The sequence below is a fragment of the Salvelinus alpinus genome, chromosome 6 (assembly GCF_045679555.1).
Source record: "Salvelinus alpinus chromosome 6, SLU_Salpinus.1, whole genome shotgun sequence".
Taxonomy (NCBI): Eukaryota; Metazoa; Chordata; class Actinopteri; order Salmoniformes; family Salmonidae; genus Salvelinus; species Salvelinus alpinus.
In genome coordinates this window covers 20880968-20899571 of record NC_092091.1, presented here as the reverse complement: position 1 = coordinate 20899571, position 18604 = coordinate 20880968, and the positions used below count along the sequence as shown (strand labels likewise).

The window sequence follows — 18604 nt, the reverse complement described above, 5'->3', positions numbered from 1 at the left end:
TGTACAATAGTAGCGAGTGGTGTGTTTTCCAGCATCCCTCCCAAATTCAGAGGAGAGGGGTAATTAACATAGGTGACCCCCGCACTGATGGGGTAGCCCTGGGAGAAGCCCCGAGAGACTCCCCTAATCTGTACCTCATAGGCCAGGGCTCACATCAGGCTCCTGCAGCGGAGAGGGAGGAGTGGAGGGAGGAAGGGAAGGAAGGAAGGAGGGAGAGTTTGGGGAAGGAGGACCACAAAGCCTGTGTGTTGGCATCTGGCCCGGATCTGCGATTCTCCCTGATATAGCAGGGGTCGGCCCGCTTAATAATCCTCACGGCAAAACTCCACTGGGAAGGGCAGGCCCAACGCACACCAGGAGAGTGGAGGACTAGAGACTGCTGGCACACAGTAACAGCAGGCTACCCCAGTGAGGTTAGCAGAAAACATTATTATTGCATTAAAAAAAAATATATATATTTAACCTTTATTTAACTAGGCAAGTCAGTTTTATTATTTACAATGACGGCCTACCCCGGCCAAACCCTAACCCAGATGACCTATGGGACTCCCAATCACGACCAATCAGAGCTGGAATCGAACCAGGGTCTGTAGTGATGCCTCTAACACTGAGATGCAGTGGCTTAGACCACTGCGCCACTCGAAAGCCCCAAAAGTATCCAGAGCAATTAGTGTTAAGTGCTTCGCTCAAGGGCACAACAGATTTTTCACGTAGTCGGCTCAGGTATTGGAACAAGCGACTTTTCGGTTACTGGCCCAACGCTCGTAACTGCTAGGCTACCTGCCGCTCCTATGTCAACCCATTGTTATTTCAAACCATACTCTTAAAGTCGTAAACCGTGGTCATAAATAGAACAGAGATGGTTTCTAATCTACAGTATATGCACTGTTACAGGAATGGCTCTCCATAGTCAAAGAGACAGCTAGCTAACTGTCATCTAAAATTGGATCACCGTTGGTGCGTATTGTAGTTATGTCACCTGGGGCTGAGTTTGTTGGTCAGGTGAGTCAAGGTACTGATGGGTGATAATGTCTAGCTTGGGTGTAGTAGCTACTCTCTTCTAGAGAATCAGAGAATCATCCACAGATGACGCAACCACTATTGCACTCCACTCTGCCCTTTCCCACCTGGACAAGAGGAACACCAATGTGAGAATGCTGTTCACTGACAACAGCTCAGCTTTCAACACCGTAGTGCCCTCCAGGCTCATCACTAAGCTAAGGACCCTGTGATTAAACACCTCCCTCTGCAACTGGATCCTGGACTTCCTGACGGGCCTCCCCCATGTGGTGAGGGTAGGCAACAACACATCTGCCACGCTGACCTGATTCAGAGGGGTTGGGTTAAATGCGGAAGACACATTTCGGTTGAATGCATTCAGTTGTACAACTGACTAGGTATCCCCCTTTCCCTCAACACGGGGGCCCCTCAGAGGTGCATGCTTAGTCCCCTGCTGTACTCCCTGTTCACACATGACTAGGAGCTGATCGTGGACAACAGGAAACGGAGGGCCGAGCACGCCGCCATTCACATCAACAGGGCTGTAGTGGAACGGGTCGAGAGCTTTTGTGTCCATATCACTCTGGATCTATTATGGTCCACACACACACAAGACAGTCGTGAAGAGGGCATGACAACGCCTCTTCCCCCTCCGGAGGATGCAAAGATTTGGCATGGGCCCTCCGATCCTCAAAAAGTTATACAGCTGCACCATTAAGAGCATCTTGACTGGTTGCTTCACAACTTGGTATGGCTACTGTTCGGCATCCGACTGCAAGGCGCTACAGAGAGTAGTGCGTACGGCCCAGTACATCACTGGGGTCGAGTTCCCTGCCATCCAGTAAGCATTTCACTGTTAGTCTACACCTGTTGTTTACGAAGCATGTGATTTTAATAATATTTTATATGATTTGATTTGAACTCTGTTGGGTTGATGGACTACCCATTGTGTTTGAACATGTCTTGGTCTCTATGGTAGAATGTTAGACTGGATCTTATGGGTTAAAGTTTGAGAATGCCTGGTAGAAGTGATATGTGAATAGGACCACTGGAGAGGGAGTATTGGCATTCCTGGGCCAACTCTTTCTCTCTCTCCAGTCCCAGTCTGTTGTTCACGCTGTCAACTGTCTGTCTGTAGCCTAGTCTGGCAGTAGCATATCGTACGAGTGGTTCAACTTAACCTGGTTTGGATTCTAATGACGAAGACTCTTGAGCTGTTGATTCAGGTTTCTAGTTTATGTTCAACCATTGCAGAGCCTATTCCAGGTCTGCCACTGAAACGAAGACTGACATTCCTGATCACTGTGGCAGGAATCATAGATACACGGCAGTGACCATACCATAGTAACACGCTAAAGTAACACGCTAAATCAGCACACTATACTTCAGTCTCCTCGAGGAGCAAACCCTCATGGCAGTCTTACCCCACTGAGCTGACAGGTTGCCATGCCATACCATGAGCCTGTAGCACTGCTGCTGGAATGTAGAAAGGAATAACAATGAGTGTGCATTGTGCTGTTGTTCAACCAGGCTTTGTTTGTTGCGTTTCAGTTTGCCTTTTGTGTTCGGGCCTGTCTATGGTAGATCTGCACTGCCCTCTATTGGTGATGGAGAAGTACTGTATATGCATACACATGACTGGCTCAGTATTGCAATCTGTGCCATCCAATCTGTGTTCAGTTACTGCCTCTTCAGGGAAAGCAGCAGAGTTGTTGTGTTGTTCCTAAAGCAGATCTGGGGAGGGTGAGTCTGGGAGTACGTTGGGTAGCTTTTGTTGATGGGTTTGTGGTACGCTGCCAAGCTGTTATCTCCTTAGCTGTGTAGAAAAGGATTTTATTAATTGCTTAATTTAACCCCCACCCCCCCACCCCCTTCTTCCCTCGTACAGACGCACTCGTACAGACACCCACACACAGTCCACCGCTACAGAGCCAGACCCCCACTTTAAACTGCTGAGAGGCCAGGTAGTGCAGCTGGTGTTAACCACCACCCCAAAAGCTGCTAGCTACCTCGGCCCTATGCTCAGTCATTGCCGCAATGCTACTATTTACATTTGACATTTGAGTCATTTAGCAGACACTCTTATCTAGAGCGACTTACAGGTGCAGTTAGGGTTAATTGTCTTGTTTAACGGTATATCGACAGATTTTTCACCTAGTCTACTATCATGACTTGTAACATCTGTCTTTTTCATAACACTTACTCAGATCCAGATCTCTATGGCTGCAGTCATATTTGTTACTGTTAAAAAATGTCATATTTTTCTCTTCTCTAGTTTAGAATTGTAAATGAAAGCATTAGGCTGCTATAGTAAGTGGGTTTTATACACAACACACACTTGTAAAAACCTAATGTTAAACTCTCGCTGGAAACACTTAATCACAAGAGCTCCTCATAAGTCCACAGCTATGTGCCTTATCAACACGGCACTCACATGGAGAGGCCTGTACATGAGGTGGCCGATGAGGACGATGGTGACTTAGTGGGTACATATACCTCTAACACTGTACACCTCTAAGTCAGCATTGGTTGACTTGCTGCTTGCCTCCTATGGCTGAAGCATTGTTGTACTGTTAAAAAAAAGTAGTTGAATGCATTAGAGTTGAGGTTTTATTTATTTTCATTCTCCTCAAGCTCAATTTTTGTACATTTGGTTTCACTGCTCTCCCCTCTGTCAGCGCACCACCATTCTCCCCAGTGCCAGGGCTTCTCAGGGTGGTTGAGCAGGAGAAGGGGAGATACTGCTGGTGTCTGCTGCTGCTTGGTCTGTCGGAACTGAAGATAGTTTGTTTGATTTAGTAGGAATTAGGTTTCATCAGACAGGTTGGATCTTCTAGTGAGATGTGTTAAATAGAAGGATTGTCTCCTGGTCAGGTGCAGACATGTGTAGTGTGTTAGACAGATCAGTGTCTCTCTGCTCCCGTGGGCAGACATTCAGTTGAAATAGGTGTGTGTGTGTGTGTGTGTGTGTGTGTGTGTGTGTGTGTGTGTGTGTGTGTGTGTGTGTGTGGTTAGTGCTCATACAGGTGTGTGTCTGGTGTTGCAGATTTGAAATGGCAGGATTAGGGGATTACCAGTCTGCTACATTACCTGAAGGCTTCAGCAGTGCAGCAGGGTGTGTATGCATGCGTGACTGGTGTGCACGTGGTGTGTGTGTGTGTGGGGGGGGGTCTGCTGCTACTGCATGGTTACCTGAGAACTTCAGGCGTCATGGAGGCTCTGAAAGACTGGCTGATAAAACAACACATGACTGTGAACGTGTGTGGTCTCCTCTGTATGACTGGGTTTACATACTGTGTGTTCAAGTGAGAACAGGTCCTGGCTTGGAGGTGGTTTCTTATTAATGGGTTATCTAGGTATAAATATTTCTGAGGTTAGATGTTTTATGTAATGTATTTACGTACATAGCTACTGTATGTGGTAAGATTTCCTTTTCTATACTGTCAGTTGGGAATTACTTAAGTATGACTGTGTTGCTAAGACATTAATTACATTAATTATATTTAAGGCCCTCCGAGCCTCACTGTGTCACCCATCTCCCTCTCTTTTCTCTCTTAAAGGGACCTCCCGGCTCCCAGCCGTCACCCCACGCACAGCCACCCCCACACAACCCCAACAACCCCATGATGGGACCTCATGGCCAGGTAAGATACACTCACACACACCCTTCTCTCTCACACACACTTTGCCCCCTCTCTCTCACCTCTTGCTGCATAGGCAGCCACTCCCTCTTTCACATCTCACTCCCTACTGTCCACTTCACACTGAGAGGCCTCTGTCTCCCTTGGTCTCTTCCTCTCTGCCTGTCCACTTCACACTGAGAGGCCTCTGTCTCCCTTGTTCTCTTCCTCTCTGCCTGTCCACTTCACACTGAGAGGCTTCTGTCTCCCTCGGTCTCTTCCTCTCTGCCTGTCCACTCACACTGAGAGGCATCTGTCTCCCTCGGTCTCTTCCTCTTTTGCACTCACTCACCTTATCTGTCTCTTTTTGTCTCTCACCCACACTCCCTACCCACCTCCCAGCCCCCAAAACATATGTCCATACAAACAGCCCTGCTCTCTAGTTGTGGACAGACAGTGGCCATGACGCTGTAGATCGGATAAATAATTCAGCTGTGTTGGCCCAGCTGTAGAGAATAGAGGAGGAGTGGAGGTGCATCTGGCCAGGCTGAGCAGAGCAGGCATGCTCTCTCCTCTCCCTGACCCCGGCACTCACTATCCCATATCCCATCAATATCCCATTAATATCCCATTAATATTGCACTGTGGAGCGCTCGCATACAAACTCACCACAACTTGGCTTAGACAAAAGCAGAGGGGGACAGAGAGGGGGAGAGAGAGGGGAGAGGGGGGAGAGAGAATTAAGGACAGCTAGATAGAGGGAGAAGGGGAAGGGATAGAGGGAGAGAGATAGGGGAAATGGCATTCTTTCCCTCCAGGGCCTGGTCATTACTTAACCTGTCCTCCAGCTGGCCTCGTCTCACTTGGACCAACTAGTACCTTGCGTTTATTTGGCTCTGAAAGCCTGTTTCTGTGTTGTCATGGCGTCATGTTTCGCCTGACTGTACACATCTCTCATAGCATGATAATTTGTGTGTTATGTCATTGTCAATAACACTGGTTAGTTGCGCTCTTAATGATTATTATATTTTGTTTTCCCTTGATAAATTACATTTTGTTTTCCCTTGATATTTTTTTTATAAAACTTTTTTTTTGTTAAGGCGTCCGCAATACTTCTCAGCCTAAACAGTTCGGAACAGTTCGTGCATATATTATGACAACATTTTGTGACGTCTTGGATTTTTTATTGAGGCAAGCTGAAGTCAGTAGCCAAAGTCTACGCCCCCTCATCGGCCATTGTTCAACAGTAGGAATTCTTGAATGAAGTGCCTGTTGTCATTCAGCAACGACTTGTACTCCTGCATATTTTTTCACTTGAGATATATTGAACCAAACACCTTATTTAGATGTAAAATTGAGCGACTAAGATCTCCTTGGCAAAAACGTCAAAATTAATGACAGATTTCTTGAATTATCTTTTTTTGTGGAAGGGTATACAGGCTACGGTGTCTTAAAATGGACAAACAGTACTATTGCTGCTTTTTTCTTGTTCTTCAAGCGAAGGTCTTTTTAAAGGAGCATGCGAGCACAACTCGGCTAGGCGCCAGCCGAACTGAAGCATGTTGACGCCTTTAGATACACTGAGATATTTTCTGTGGTTGTATCACACTGTCAAAATGTTGTCTGGTAGCTTTGTTGGACAATTTATCAATACAGTCAGTTGTGTTTGTGTGTGTGGGGGTGTGTGCGTGTGTAAAAACCGATATAGGTGTGCATTCTTCCACTACCCCCCTGCACACACCCTCCCATCCTCATCCCTCATCCTCTACTGTTCCCTCATTCAACATGCTGACATCACCCACGCCCATCCTCTACTCCACCTTTCTCTCTCTCCATCTCTTCCCCCTCTCTCTTTATCTTCCCTCTTTATTTCCCCTGTTCTATTCTGTTCTATTAGTCTTCAGCATCTGAGGACTATTGTTCAGACTGTTGTTCAGACTGTTGTTCAGACTATTGTTCAGACACAACCTTTGCCTTGTGTAGAATGCAAACAAAGCTCATTTTCTCCAGCACAATGGTTCCCCCTGCTGACAGCGGAAAGTCATACAGTAACATGATGGATAAGACTAACGTTAACATCTGTCCTCCTCCCCACAGCCTTTCATGTCTCCAAGGTACCCAGGTGGACCTCGCCCCTCACTCCGCATGCCAAATCAGGTAAAGTACCCCCCCCCCCCAAAAGGTGACCTCTACTAGAAGTATGTGTTTTACATGTGAGTAGTACATTTTCAGGGAGTTGAATGCTCTGTGCTAATGTTCCTCTCTCTCTTACCCTTTGTCTCTCAGCCCCCTGTGGGAGTCCCAGGGTCACAGCCTCTCCTGCCAAACAGCCTGGACCCCACCAGACCACAGGGTAAACACCTCACACTTCTATTCATTTTGTAACATGTAATATCTATTAGGTTAAAGCTGGAATCAGTACTTGGTGAAACTGCCACAACGAACACTATTTTTCTTAACATCGGACATCATTGCTTTCGTGATAGAAAGGGGTATGTACTGCATATTCATTTGCCTCTGGGTAGAAAAACACTTTAACCCCCTAGAGTCGATTGACGCACCACTGCATCAATCTAAATGACAAAACAAGGTGGCAGAGCTATAAAAGGCAGCAGAGCTAGAGTGGTGTTTGTCAGACCATGAGACATCCAAAAATCGGTCTTCTTACGAAAACGTCTGTAGTGTCTGAACAGTTTGACCTAGAAACCATTACCACTCTATGGAAAGAGGAGACTCTCACGATGGTGTTCTCAGTTTTGCTCTACGGCCCCCCCAAGTGTCAGGGGACTCGTCTGACGTCGGTACCGTCGATGTGCCAACTTCTGTTAGTTGCGTTTAGGCTACAAAACTAATGTGACCCCACTGTGGAAAGGGGAGATTCTCACGATCACAATGGGTTCTCCAAGTGTCACAGGACTCGTCTGAAGATAAAATGTATCGAAGTATAAAGGTAGTTTTGTGCCTACCCCCAAAAAGGGGTTAATTTCCAGAATCCCACAGTATCCCTTTAACGGTGCAATATGCAGAAATCACTCCGCCATTTCCTGGTTGCAAAAATTCCAATCGTTTCTGTGACAAAACAAGCAAAACCATCTAAATCGCTGTAAGATATTTTTTCAATAACCACAAATGTTTTATTTTCAGCTGTTTGAAGCTGGTGCACAAAACCGAAAGTAAAAGACGCAAAAACGGAACTTAAGAACGGGAAGCATAGAAATTGGACACATAGAACAGATCTACTGCTTCTTAGACTTGCTTTCAATGAAAATGACAGATCTATAACTCATATTGCAGCTTTAGGGATATGTGCTTGTAGAATGTATTTGGTCTGAAATTGTCCAATGCTGACGGACTTCCTCTCGATCATCCCTCCTCCAGGACATCCAAACATGGGCGGCCCGATGCGGATGAATCCCCCCAGAGGGATGGGTGGCATGGGCCCACAGGTACAGACAGACACCATCACTCCCCCAAACTCTGCTGCTCCACCCCTCTATCCATGATCCCCATGTCCATTTACAGCATAACACACTGAACACACAAGGTTGCTTTCATCGCTACTCATTCACTAATGTCTGTCTCAACCTACAGTATTTCTATTTGGAAAAACTCAATGAAACATGTATTACCACAAATACACTATTTTTACATGAAATCTCCATAGACAAATATTTGCAGTAGAATGGCCTTACTGAAGAGCTCAGTGACTTTCAACGTGTCACAGTCATAGGATGCCACTTTTCCAACAAATCCGTTTGTCAAATTTCTGCCCTGCTAGAGCTGCCCAGGTCAACTGTAAGTGCTGTTATTGTGAAGTGGAAACGTTTAGGAGCAAGAAAGGCTCAGCCGCGAAGGGGTGGGTCTAAAAAAACGGGACTGCCGAGTGCTGAAGCGCGTAGTGCGTAAAAATCACCTGTCTAAGGTTGCAACACTCACTACCATTTTCCAAAATGCCTCTCGAAATAATGTCAGCACAATAACTGTTTGTCCCGGAGCTTCATGAAATGGGTTTCCATGGCCGAGCAGCCGCACACAGCCTAAGATCACCATGCGCAATTCCAAGCATTGGCTCGAGTGGTGTAAGCTTGCCGCCATTGGACTCTAGAGCAGTGGAAACGCCTTCTCTGGAGTGATGAATCACGCTTCACCATCTGGACGAATTTGGGTTTGGCGGATGCCAAGAGAACGCTACCTGCCCGAATGCATAGTGCCAACTGTAAAGTCTGGTGGAGGAGGAATAATGGTCCGGGGCTGTTTTTCATGGTTTGGGCCAGGCCCCTTCATTCCAGTGAAGGGAAATCTTAACGCACCAGCGTGCTGTGACATTCTAGACGATTCTGTGCTTCCAACTTTGTGGCAACAGTTTGGGGAAGGTCCTTTCCTGTCTCAGCATGACAATGCCCCCATTCACAAATCAAGGTCCATACAGAAATGGTTTGTCAAGATCGGTGTGGAAGAATTTGACTGGCGTGCACAGAGCCCTGACCTCAACACCTTTGGGATGAATTGGAACTGTGAGCCAGGCCTAATCGCCCAACATCAGTGCCCGACCTAACTAATGCTCTTGTGACTGAATGGAAGCAAGTCCCTGCATCAATGTTCCAACATCTAGTGGAAAGCCTTCTCAGAAGAGGAGGAGGCAGTCATAGCATTAAAGAGTGGACCAACTCCATATTAATGGCAATTATTTTGGAATGAGATGTTTGTCGAGCAGCTGTCCACATACTTTTGGTCATGTAGTGTAATTGCTAAGTGTCATAACAAAATCCAGGTCCAGACACCTTGATGAAGGCCGAAAACACGTTGGTGTATTTTAATAATGAAGTAGCCCACACTTTAAAGGCTTTTTAACTTGTAAACTCACACAAGTGCCTGGACTTGGATTTCTTTAGCCATTTAGCATTTATTTGTGGTTATAATTTCTCCTTAAGCTTTTCTAGTACTATTCCCCTCCAAGAGCACCTGTGGTTGTTTTGGAATACCTGAATCGCTCTTGCTACTTTTTTCCCCCCAGCTATTTTGCTTTGTCTCAAAGCGAGCCCGACATCATACCCCTCAAGTAGCACCCCTCTCCTTGTTAAGTATAAATCCACAGTCTAGTTTCCAATCACCAAGTCAGTTTGAGCGTCATGTGCCCCGCTGCCCTTCTCCCTGCCCTTCTCCCTGCCCTTCTCCCTGCCTCTCCCTGCCCCTCCCTACCATTCTCCCATGCCCTTCTGCCCTTCTCCCTGCCCTTCTCCCTCACCTTCTCCATGCCCCTCCCTCCCCTTCTCCCTGCCCTTCTCCCTGCCCTTCTCCCTGCCTCTCCCTGCCCCTCCCTACCATTCTCCCTGCCCTTCTGCCCTTCTCCCTGCCCTTCTCCCTCACCTTCTCCCTCAACTTCTCCCTGCCCCTCCCTCCCATTCTCCCTGCCCTTCTGCCTGCCCTTCTGCCTGCCCTTCTCCCTGCCTCTCCCTGCCCCTCCCTACCATTCTCTCTGCCCTTCTGCCCTTCTCCCTCCCCTTCTCCCTGCCTCTCCCTGCCCCTCCCAGCTATTGTGTAACTTTGGCAGACAACAATTCAGCAGCTTGTGCGACATCTGCTCGACCAGTGTAATCATCTGCTGAACAAAACTCTACCTCTGAATGGAGCTACTCTGTGTCCTGCTCCACGCTACTGTCCTGCCAAGCCCCCACTGTGCAGCCATCACAACACACACACACACACACACACACACACACACACACACACACACACACACACACACACACACACACACACACACACACACACACACACACACACACACACACACACACACACACACACACTCCACATATTTTGACACACATGCCCCTGTTATGATTATACACGTACATTTCTGATCAGGATCAAGTCATTAAAAAACAGGCATCTGTCTTAAACACAACAACTGAGAATGTGATACCTGGCATGTATTGTCCTCACTAGTACCAAGGGTTGACGCGGTGTGTTCCTCTCTCTGTGTAGAACTATGGTGGTGGAATGAGGCCTCCTCCCAACTCGATGGGGCCAGGAATGCCAGGGATGAACATGTGAGCACAGTCATTCTCCAAAGGCATTTAATCACCTCCATCCACTTACCATGATATTTTTTGGTCCAAATATCTGAAGTACGATTGGATTTGCTATTAATAGCACTGATAGGATGTAAGAATATTTGACAAATAACAATTTGAGCAAATACAAGCTCTAATTTGTTCCGCAGTGAGCCTCTCTCACACAGCCTCTTTTCCTCCCTCTCTCTGTCTCAGGGGTCCTGGAGGTCGAGGTCCCTGGCCCAATCCCAACGCAAACTCAGTAAGTGATGCTCACTCACCTTCTCACTCACTCCAATGCCTCATTGATTTTAGAGGCGTTTCTTTGTTGTGAAAGTCATGAGTCTACTGATTGTTTCCCCTTTCTATTCTCTTTCTGTAGATAGCCTATTCCTCATCATCTCCGGGCAACTATGTGGTAAGTCTCAAGCCTAAACACTGGTTAGTATTGTTAGCCATAGCTGACATCTGACTGGCATGCTACTGTATACAGTGCGTTGAGAATGTTTTCACACCCCTTGACTTTTTCCACATTTTGTTGTGTTACAGCCTGAATTTAAAACCGATTTCAATTGAGATTGTGTGTCACTGGCCTACACACAATACCCCATGATGTCAATGTGGGATTATGTTTTTCATAGAAAATGAAAAGCAGAAATGTACCCCTTTGTTATGGCAATCCTAAATAAGTTCAGGAGTAAGTATGTGTTTAACAAGTCACATAATAAGCTGCATGGACTCACACTGTGTGCAATAATAATGTTTAACATGATTTTTGAAGGACTACTGTACCTAATTTCTGTACCCCACATATACAATTATCTGTAAGGTCCCTCAGTCGAGCAGTGAATTTCAAACACGGATTCAACCAAAGACCAGGGCGGTTTTCCAATGCCTCGCAAAGAATGGTGCCTATTGGTAGATGGGTAAAGAAATGACATTGAATATCCCTTTGACCATGGTGAAGTTATTAGTTATACTTTGGATGGTGTATCAATACACCCAGTCACTACAAAAATACAGGTGTCCTTCCTAACTCAGTTGCCAGAGAGGAAAGAAACCGCTCAGAGTTCAGTTGGCTGTGATAGGAGAAAAATGAGGATGGATCAACAACATTGTAGTTACTCCACAATACTAAGCTAAATGATAGGGTGAAAAGAAGGAAGCCTGTACAGAATAAAAATATTCCAAAACATGCATCCTGTTTGCAATAAGGCAGTAAAGTAAAACTGCCAAAAATGTGACAAAGAAAGTAACTTTATGTCCTGAATGCAAAGGGTAATGTTTGGAGCATATCCAACACAACACATCACTGAGTACCACTCTTCATATTTTCAAGCATGGTGGTGGCAGCATCATGTTTTGGGTATGCTTGTCATTGACAAGGACTAGGGAGTTTTTTTAGGATAAAAATAAACTGAATAGAGCTTATAAATTCACCTTTCAGCAGGACAATAACCTAAAACACAAGGCCAAATATACACTGGAGTTGCTTACCAAGACAACATTGACTGTTCCTGAGTGGCCTAGTTGCAGTTTTGACTTAAATCAGCTTGAAAATCTATGGCAAGACTTGAAAATGCCTGTCTAGCAATGCTCAACAACCAACTTGACAGAGCTTAAATATTTTTTTAAAGAAGAATGTGCAATTATTTTCTAATCCAGGTGTGCAAAGTTCATAGACGTACCCAGTAAGACTCACTGCTGTAATCACTGTCAAAGGTGATTCTAATATGTATTGACTCAAGGGGTTTTAATACTTAAATAATCAACATATAATAGTGTTTTATTTTTCATAAATATTTGTATTTTGTGTAGATCATTGACAAAAAAATCACAATTAAATTAATTTTAATCTCACCTTGTAACCCCACAAAATTTGGAAAAAGTTGAAGGGTGTAAATATATTCTGAAGGCACTGTATGTCTAGATGTTTTGGAAATATCTTTCCTCTAAATCTCTCTCTCTTCTCATCTTTCTCCCAGGGTCCTCCAGGGGGCGGAGGCCCACCAGGAACTCCCATCATGCCTAGCCCAGGAGGTACGTAACACTTATGTCTCCATATCACTCCTCAATCTATTTAAGCTGGTTGTTTCATTCACCATTCTGCTGTCAGTCACACTTGGTGACTTTGTTTACCTAATGATTTTTATCTTAAGTAATCTTAGCTTGTTATGTGGATAGCTACATACATACAGACGTGTATAAATTGGCAGACTACCAAACTGCAATCATCTGTTGTTCTCACCGATGCTGCATCAGTCTGATGTTCCTGTTGACAGTACTGTCAGAACACACCGCTCTGGACAAACATCCTGTGGATGTGCTGTTTTTGTTGGGATGTGGAGAGGTTTCTTTTTGTGTCCACTATTTATTATTTACATACACCTCTATTGTGATGTGTTGCCTGGGCAACATGTGCACAGCACTTCTCACATGTTCTTCCACTGCAGTCGCCAATACCCCCCCCCCCCCCCTTCCCCACACACACATACACCCAGTCACGGCTGCATATACTACACCCATGACCAGAACCAGGCGACAAATCCCACACTCCTTACCTCTTTCTGTTTATTTTTCTCTTCTCCCGTTCTCTTGCCCTCTTTTTCGCTGGCTCCCCCTTGCTCTCCCTCTTTTTCCCTCTCTCTTTCACAATTTTGCTATTCCTTTATTTTTTTATGTTCATCTATCTCCTACTCTGACCACACTACAATGTCGGATCAAGGTCACTTCAATTCTCATATTCTATTCAGGATGGAAACACAATGAGAGCAGCATGATGTGCTGGTCCTGTTTACTTCCCACTGGCTCTGTAGTCATCAGGATTTAACCCCAAGTTCATGGGAACATGAGATTTGAAAAGTGTGAGACATTAGACATTGGGTAGATGAATTATAACCGGCATGTTTAGGTGTGAATCATTGTGATGTTTTGGTGGTTTTGTAGTGTTCAATCTCAAGGCTGTCCATTCATGTGGGAGAAGGCAATACAGTACTGTGTAGTTCTGCTCAAATATGATTATTTTGTTATTTTTATTTAACCTTTATTTAACTAGGCAAGTCAGTTAAGAACAAATTCTTATTTACAATGACGGCTATTACCGGCCAAACCCGGACGACGCTGGGCCAATTGTGCGCCACCCTATGTGACTCCCAATCACAGCCGGTTGTGATCTAACCAGGATGTCTGTAGTGATGCCTCGAGCACTGAGATGCAGTGCCTTAGACGGCTGCGCCACTTGGGAGCCCTAAATATACTGTAGGCTGGACTAACTGTTGTTTCCTTTTCACCAGACTCCACAAATTCCAGTGAAAACATCTACACAATGATGAATCCTATTGGCCCTGGTGGTAACAGGCCTAATGTAAGTAGGCTCTTTGTTTTTCATGGGGTTCCTGTTTTCAAATGAGAGAGGCAATGATTATGCAATTTGATATGATAATGACAAACATCATTAAGTTGTAACTCTGTTTTTTTTTTTTTACAGTTCACAATGGGGCCGGGCCCTGATGGCCCAATGGGTGGAATGGGAAGCATGGAGCCACACCATATGAACGGATCGCTAGGTGAGTTTTAATAGCACCTATCAGCTGATCAATATGATGATATTCTTCTCATCTGTCAGCAGCACGTAAAACTGTTACCTGGAATTTATTCAATCATTCTGACAAACATGAACATTTACATTTCTGAAACTTTTATATAAATATTAGGCAGTAATTTAGAATTACTGTACAATAGTAATGTGGTCATCCGGCTTGAATTGTTGAAATCCGGTAGCTGAGTTCCTTGAGAAGTAGCGCTTTCCTAGTGTGACTGTACCCCCTTGTGGACACTAGAGGGATCGTTCCTTTCATAATTATATGGGCAGCAAGCAGGCACATTGATTCTGTAGGAAGGTGAGACACGAAGCCAATGAAGTTGGGTCTCATCTGTATTTGAAACAAATAGCTTAATTAAAGCATATGACCTGTGATCCCCGGCCAGAGGAGCAGTTGATCATAGCTTTATATTGATGAGCTTTTCTCTCATGTCAATCTCTCTCTCTTGTTGTTTTCAGGCTCTGGTGACATGGATGGGTTGCCAAAGGTGAGACTTTAAAGACTCCACACCAGATAAACTTGCATTCATTTCAATGCAGACCCATCAGCTAAAGTTTATCGAAGGCACTTCTAATACTGATGACTTGGTTTGGACCCAAAGCAGGCATTCATTAAATAATGGCACTTTATAATGAAACATCCAGTCACTAGAAATGGCAAGCCTAAATCTTGATTTCTTTCCCTCTTGGTGTAGAATTCTCCCAACAACATGGCAGTCATGAACAACCCTCCGGGAACTCCGCGGGATGATGGGGAGATGGCAGGGAACTTTTTAAACCCATTCCAAAGTGAAAGTGTGAGTACTTTACAGCACTACAGTCCTTCTCTTCACTAACCCGCAACCATCAGGAAGCGTGCTTCTGTGAGGAAATTCTCATCTCACTGCTGACTTGATTCCTTTATCCTAAACACTTTCCCTTCAGGCTTTACCTTACTTTGTCGAAATTAGATTTGTTTTATAATGTCAACATAGAAAATATGTATAATTCTTACCTGGCTGTCTTATATAAACTTGTTATGCATGATAACAAACTTATACATTGACAGAATCATAATTACATTGAGTGGAGTTTCTTATTGCTTGCATCTTGAATTTTGTAGCATCATATAAACACTGTAATCTAGCATTGGCTCATCTATTTCCCCCCTTCCCTTCTTCTCTCTTTGCAGTATTCACCCAACATGACGATGAGTGTGTGATTTTCTTTTTTATTTTATTTTATTTTATTTCTTTTTTATCTCTCCCCCTTTCCCTCCCACCCCGCTGCATCTTGCGTTGCCCTCTCCTCTCCTCCCTTCTCCCTCCCCCTACTCTCCCTCCTCCTCCCCCCTGGATGGCATGCTGTGTTTCGCAGCCCCCTGGGATGTCACTGGATCGCAGGATTCCCATCAAGGCCACCCATCCCAGTGTTTGCAAAGTGGGGGTTCAGGGCAGGAAACAGTCTCAGAGCCACAGGAAGAACCAACTCAGTGATTCTTCCTGCCTGCCTGGCTTCCTCACAGGCCCAGGACAGTGAGAATGAGGGACTCTGTCTGTCTGGCTGTCTGCAGGAACTCCCCTCAGCAACAGGCCTTTCAGCATCAAGGCTGGTGGCTCCACTCTACTCAATCATTTTATTCTTATTCTATTGAAATGTTGTTTTTGCATGCAGCAGTTGAGTGAGAGGTTCAAAGCTCACCCTCATTCAATTCCTGTGTCCTTTTGTTGAAATGAAAAGCTGAACTGGTGATATATTAGGGCAAGAACAGTTTTCATGACATGTTTGTATTTTATTAATAATATTATTGTTATAATTTTCATAATTGATATTGCTATAATGTTGTAGTTTTGATTTCCTGTTAATGGCACATTGTATCTCAACAACATCAACAACAGAATGAGCACACACTCAAAAAATGCACAATGACACTTCTGTTTACATGATTTTAGGTATTGGATGTTTCTTGTTTGTTTTATTTTTCTCAACCCCCTACGCATACCTCTGTCTTCTGTTCTTCGCAGAATTTGTGGCCAATGTCTTTTACTACCAAAAAATAATGGCAGAAAAATGTAAACACTCAAGCAGGGTGTGATAGGAATACAAGGATAGCTGTTTGAAATCGCTCTTATCTAAGAATTATCCTTCCTAAAACTCCCATCCATCCATCCATCCATCCACATGGATATCCATGTTATTAGCATGGGAGTTCCCCCAAACGTCTGAATGTGAAAATGGTGGCGATCTCAGAAACGTCTTTATCTTTTGGTCTGTCAATCTACATGTCTGGTCACACGCACCCCTCCCAAAATGTAATGTCATAATATATGTATTTCTACAGGCTTGTTACTGTGCAAGGAGGGACTGATCGAATGTAATTTGGACAGTTGCTCCTAATTCTACTTTCAGTTCAGGTGGCTTGGAACAATAATGTTTCTGTCTTGCGACCAGTGTCCTTCCTATTCAGTAAAGAGAAAGGTTTTTTAGACCCTCTATGCTCTTCTATGGCTTTGCTCTTGCCTGTAAATACAACATATTGAGCTTGTATTGTGCTTGTTTATTTGTTGTTTTGATATACAACTTGAGAATCCTGAAAGTGGTTCCTTCTCCTGCATTGATTTCACTGTTACCCTGCATACAAACTCAAGGCTCAATGTTATTTTACTGATCTGATCCCGTGATACAGGCCCCTTGCTACTGGTTTCCATGTTGTCTTTGGTGTACAAACCTCTAGCTGCTTCCTTCCAGTTAGGGTTGACCTCACAGATCCTTATGATCCGGTGTCTGACCCCTCTCACATGCAACCATAGTTTAGCGAGGGGCAAAAGGCGTCCGCATGCTTCCCAGCTGAAACGGTTCGATTGAGTTTGTGCATATATTATGACATTTTGTAAAAATAAAAAAAAATAGAGAAATAGTGCACCAAACATCTTAGTTAGATGTATAATTGCACGACTAAGATCTCGTCGGCAAAAACATAAAACTTATTGACAGATTTCTTGAGTTATCTAAGATGAATTCTTACTATTTTGAGGAAGTGAATACTGGCTACAGCGTCTCAAAATGGACAAACCTTACTATTGCTGCAAAGGTATTTTTGTTATATAGTATGAGATCACACTCGTTCGGTTCGGCTAGCCGAGTTCCACTAGGTGCCAGCCGAACTGAAGCATGCTGATGCCTTAACACCACAGAGCTCCCATCCACCAGTTCCCTCAGTGGGTCTAGGCCTGTCCATGGGCTGTTAGATCCTGTGTTTGGGGTGGCTGTAGCACCACTGGTGATGGGAGTGTGAAATGACTGGAGTGACTACACGGTGGGGCTTCACTATCCCGCTACAAATTAGGAGTGCTCTACAGAACATAGTACATACTTACTTAGTAACATAGTAAATACATACTTTGAGAAATTAGACAATTGTTCCTGGTTGGACTGAATTGTGAGTCAAACTATTTCTTTTATTCTAGTTTATTTTTTTGATATTGTTTGAATTTCTATGAAGTGTATTTAAGATGATTATTTTTTTAATGCCCATAGAATCTGCACACCTAAGGAAATACTTTGCCTAAGGCTGTTCCTCAAACTTTCATATGAAATGGTTATTAATCCAAGGGGTTCGTCTCTCTAGCGGAGACGTGTTGTGCTTTTTTGAAAAAAAGTAATTTATCAACAAGTTACATATTTTTGTTCTTATTTAAAATCATTCTGGCCTCTGTCTGTGATTGGTCTTTTGCCAGTGACCTTGCTATAGTGTTGGCAGATCCGGTATGGAGTAGCTTGGATTCGGAGCTAAACAGATTCAGAGCTAAACAGGTCCGTCTTCTGGGTAGGTTGTCTTGAGGAATGACTCGCTCCAGTGTTCCTCTAGCAGACTGACTGGCACACAGCCCTCTGTCCCGCACCCGCCCCCTACAGCCCCATCCTCACTCTTGAGCCCTCCTTTCCTTTAATTTCCTTTTTGTAAATACTGTATAATGCATTTTGATATCATTGACATGTTTTGATATGTCAGTCACTACCAATGAATACAGCTTAAAGTAAATTATAAGTGAACTGTCCATGTTTTCATAATAAAGAGACGATGTGCTTGACATTTGATTTAAGTTGGCTAAAACAAAATTGTGGTAAAAATTAAATATGTACATTTACTTGAACATGTGAACATGCAGTAACTGCACCCTAAACACTATTGTTTCTGGTCAGTATACATGTAGGAAATGTGAAAACAATCTACAATTAATTTAGCTGTAAGGACAGAGAGAGGTGAAGGGGATGTCTGATGTCATTGATACAGTTTATTCTTGGAACTATAGCCTCCTCACTCTGTCCTTGACCCCTGTTGCCAATGG

The 18604-nt window shown here is 44.3% G+C and overlaps 1 protein-coding gene across 2 annotated transcripts in view; it reads left to right on the top strand.

Moving 5' to 3' along the window:
* LOC139578337 (single-stranded DNA-binding protein 3-like) overlaps positions 1 to 18346 on the top strand; it is a 149574-nt gene extending 131228 nt beyond the window's left edge. The window contains exons 6-18 of one of the 2 annotated variants that reach the window (XM_071405786.1): positions 4560 to 4643; positions 6717 to 6776; positions 6906 to 6972; positions 7998 to 8065; positions 10608 to 10672; positions 10892 to 10937; positions 11058 to 11093; positions 12661 to 12715; positions 13969 to 14039; positions 14163 to 14241; positions 14736 to 14764; positions 14972 to 15073; positions 15633 to 18346. In XM_071405786.1, the coding sequence (XP_071261887.1) occupies positions 4560 to 4643; positions 6717 to 6776; positions 6906 to 6972; positions 7998 to 8065; positions 10608 to 10672; positions 10892 to 10937; positions 11058 to 11093; positions 12661 to 12715; positions 13969 to 14039; positions 14163 to 14241; positions 14736 to 14764; positions 14972 to 15073; positions 15633 to 15794 (924 nt within the window). In that variant the 3' untranslated portion in view covers positions 15795 to 18346. Of the gene's footprint in view, positions 1 to 4559; positions 4644 to 6716; positions 6777 to 6905; positions 6973 to 7997; positions 8066 to 10607; positions 10673 to 10891; positions 10938 to 11057; positions 11094 to 12660; positions 12716 to 13968; positions 14040 to 14162; positions 14242 to 14735; positions 14765 to 14971; positions 15074 to 15447; positions 15612 to 15632 lie in introns of those variants that run through there. The other variant, XM_071405787.1, reaches the window with a different exon arrangement.
* The last annotated feature ends 258 nt before the right edge of the window (positions 18347 to 18604 follow it).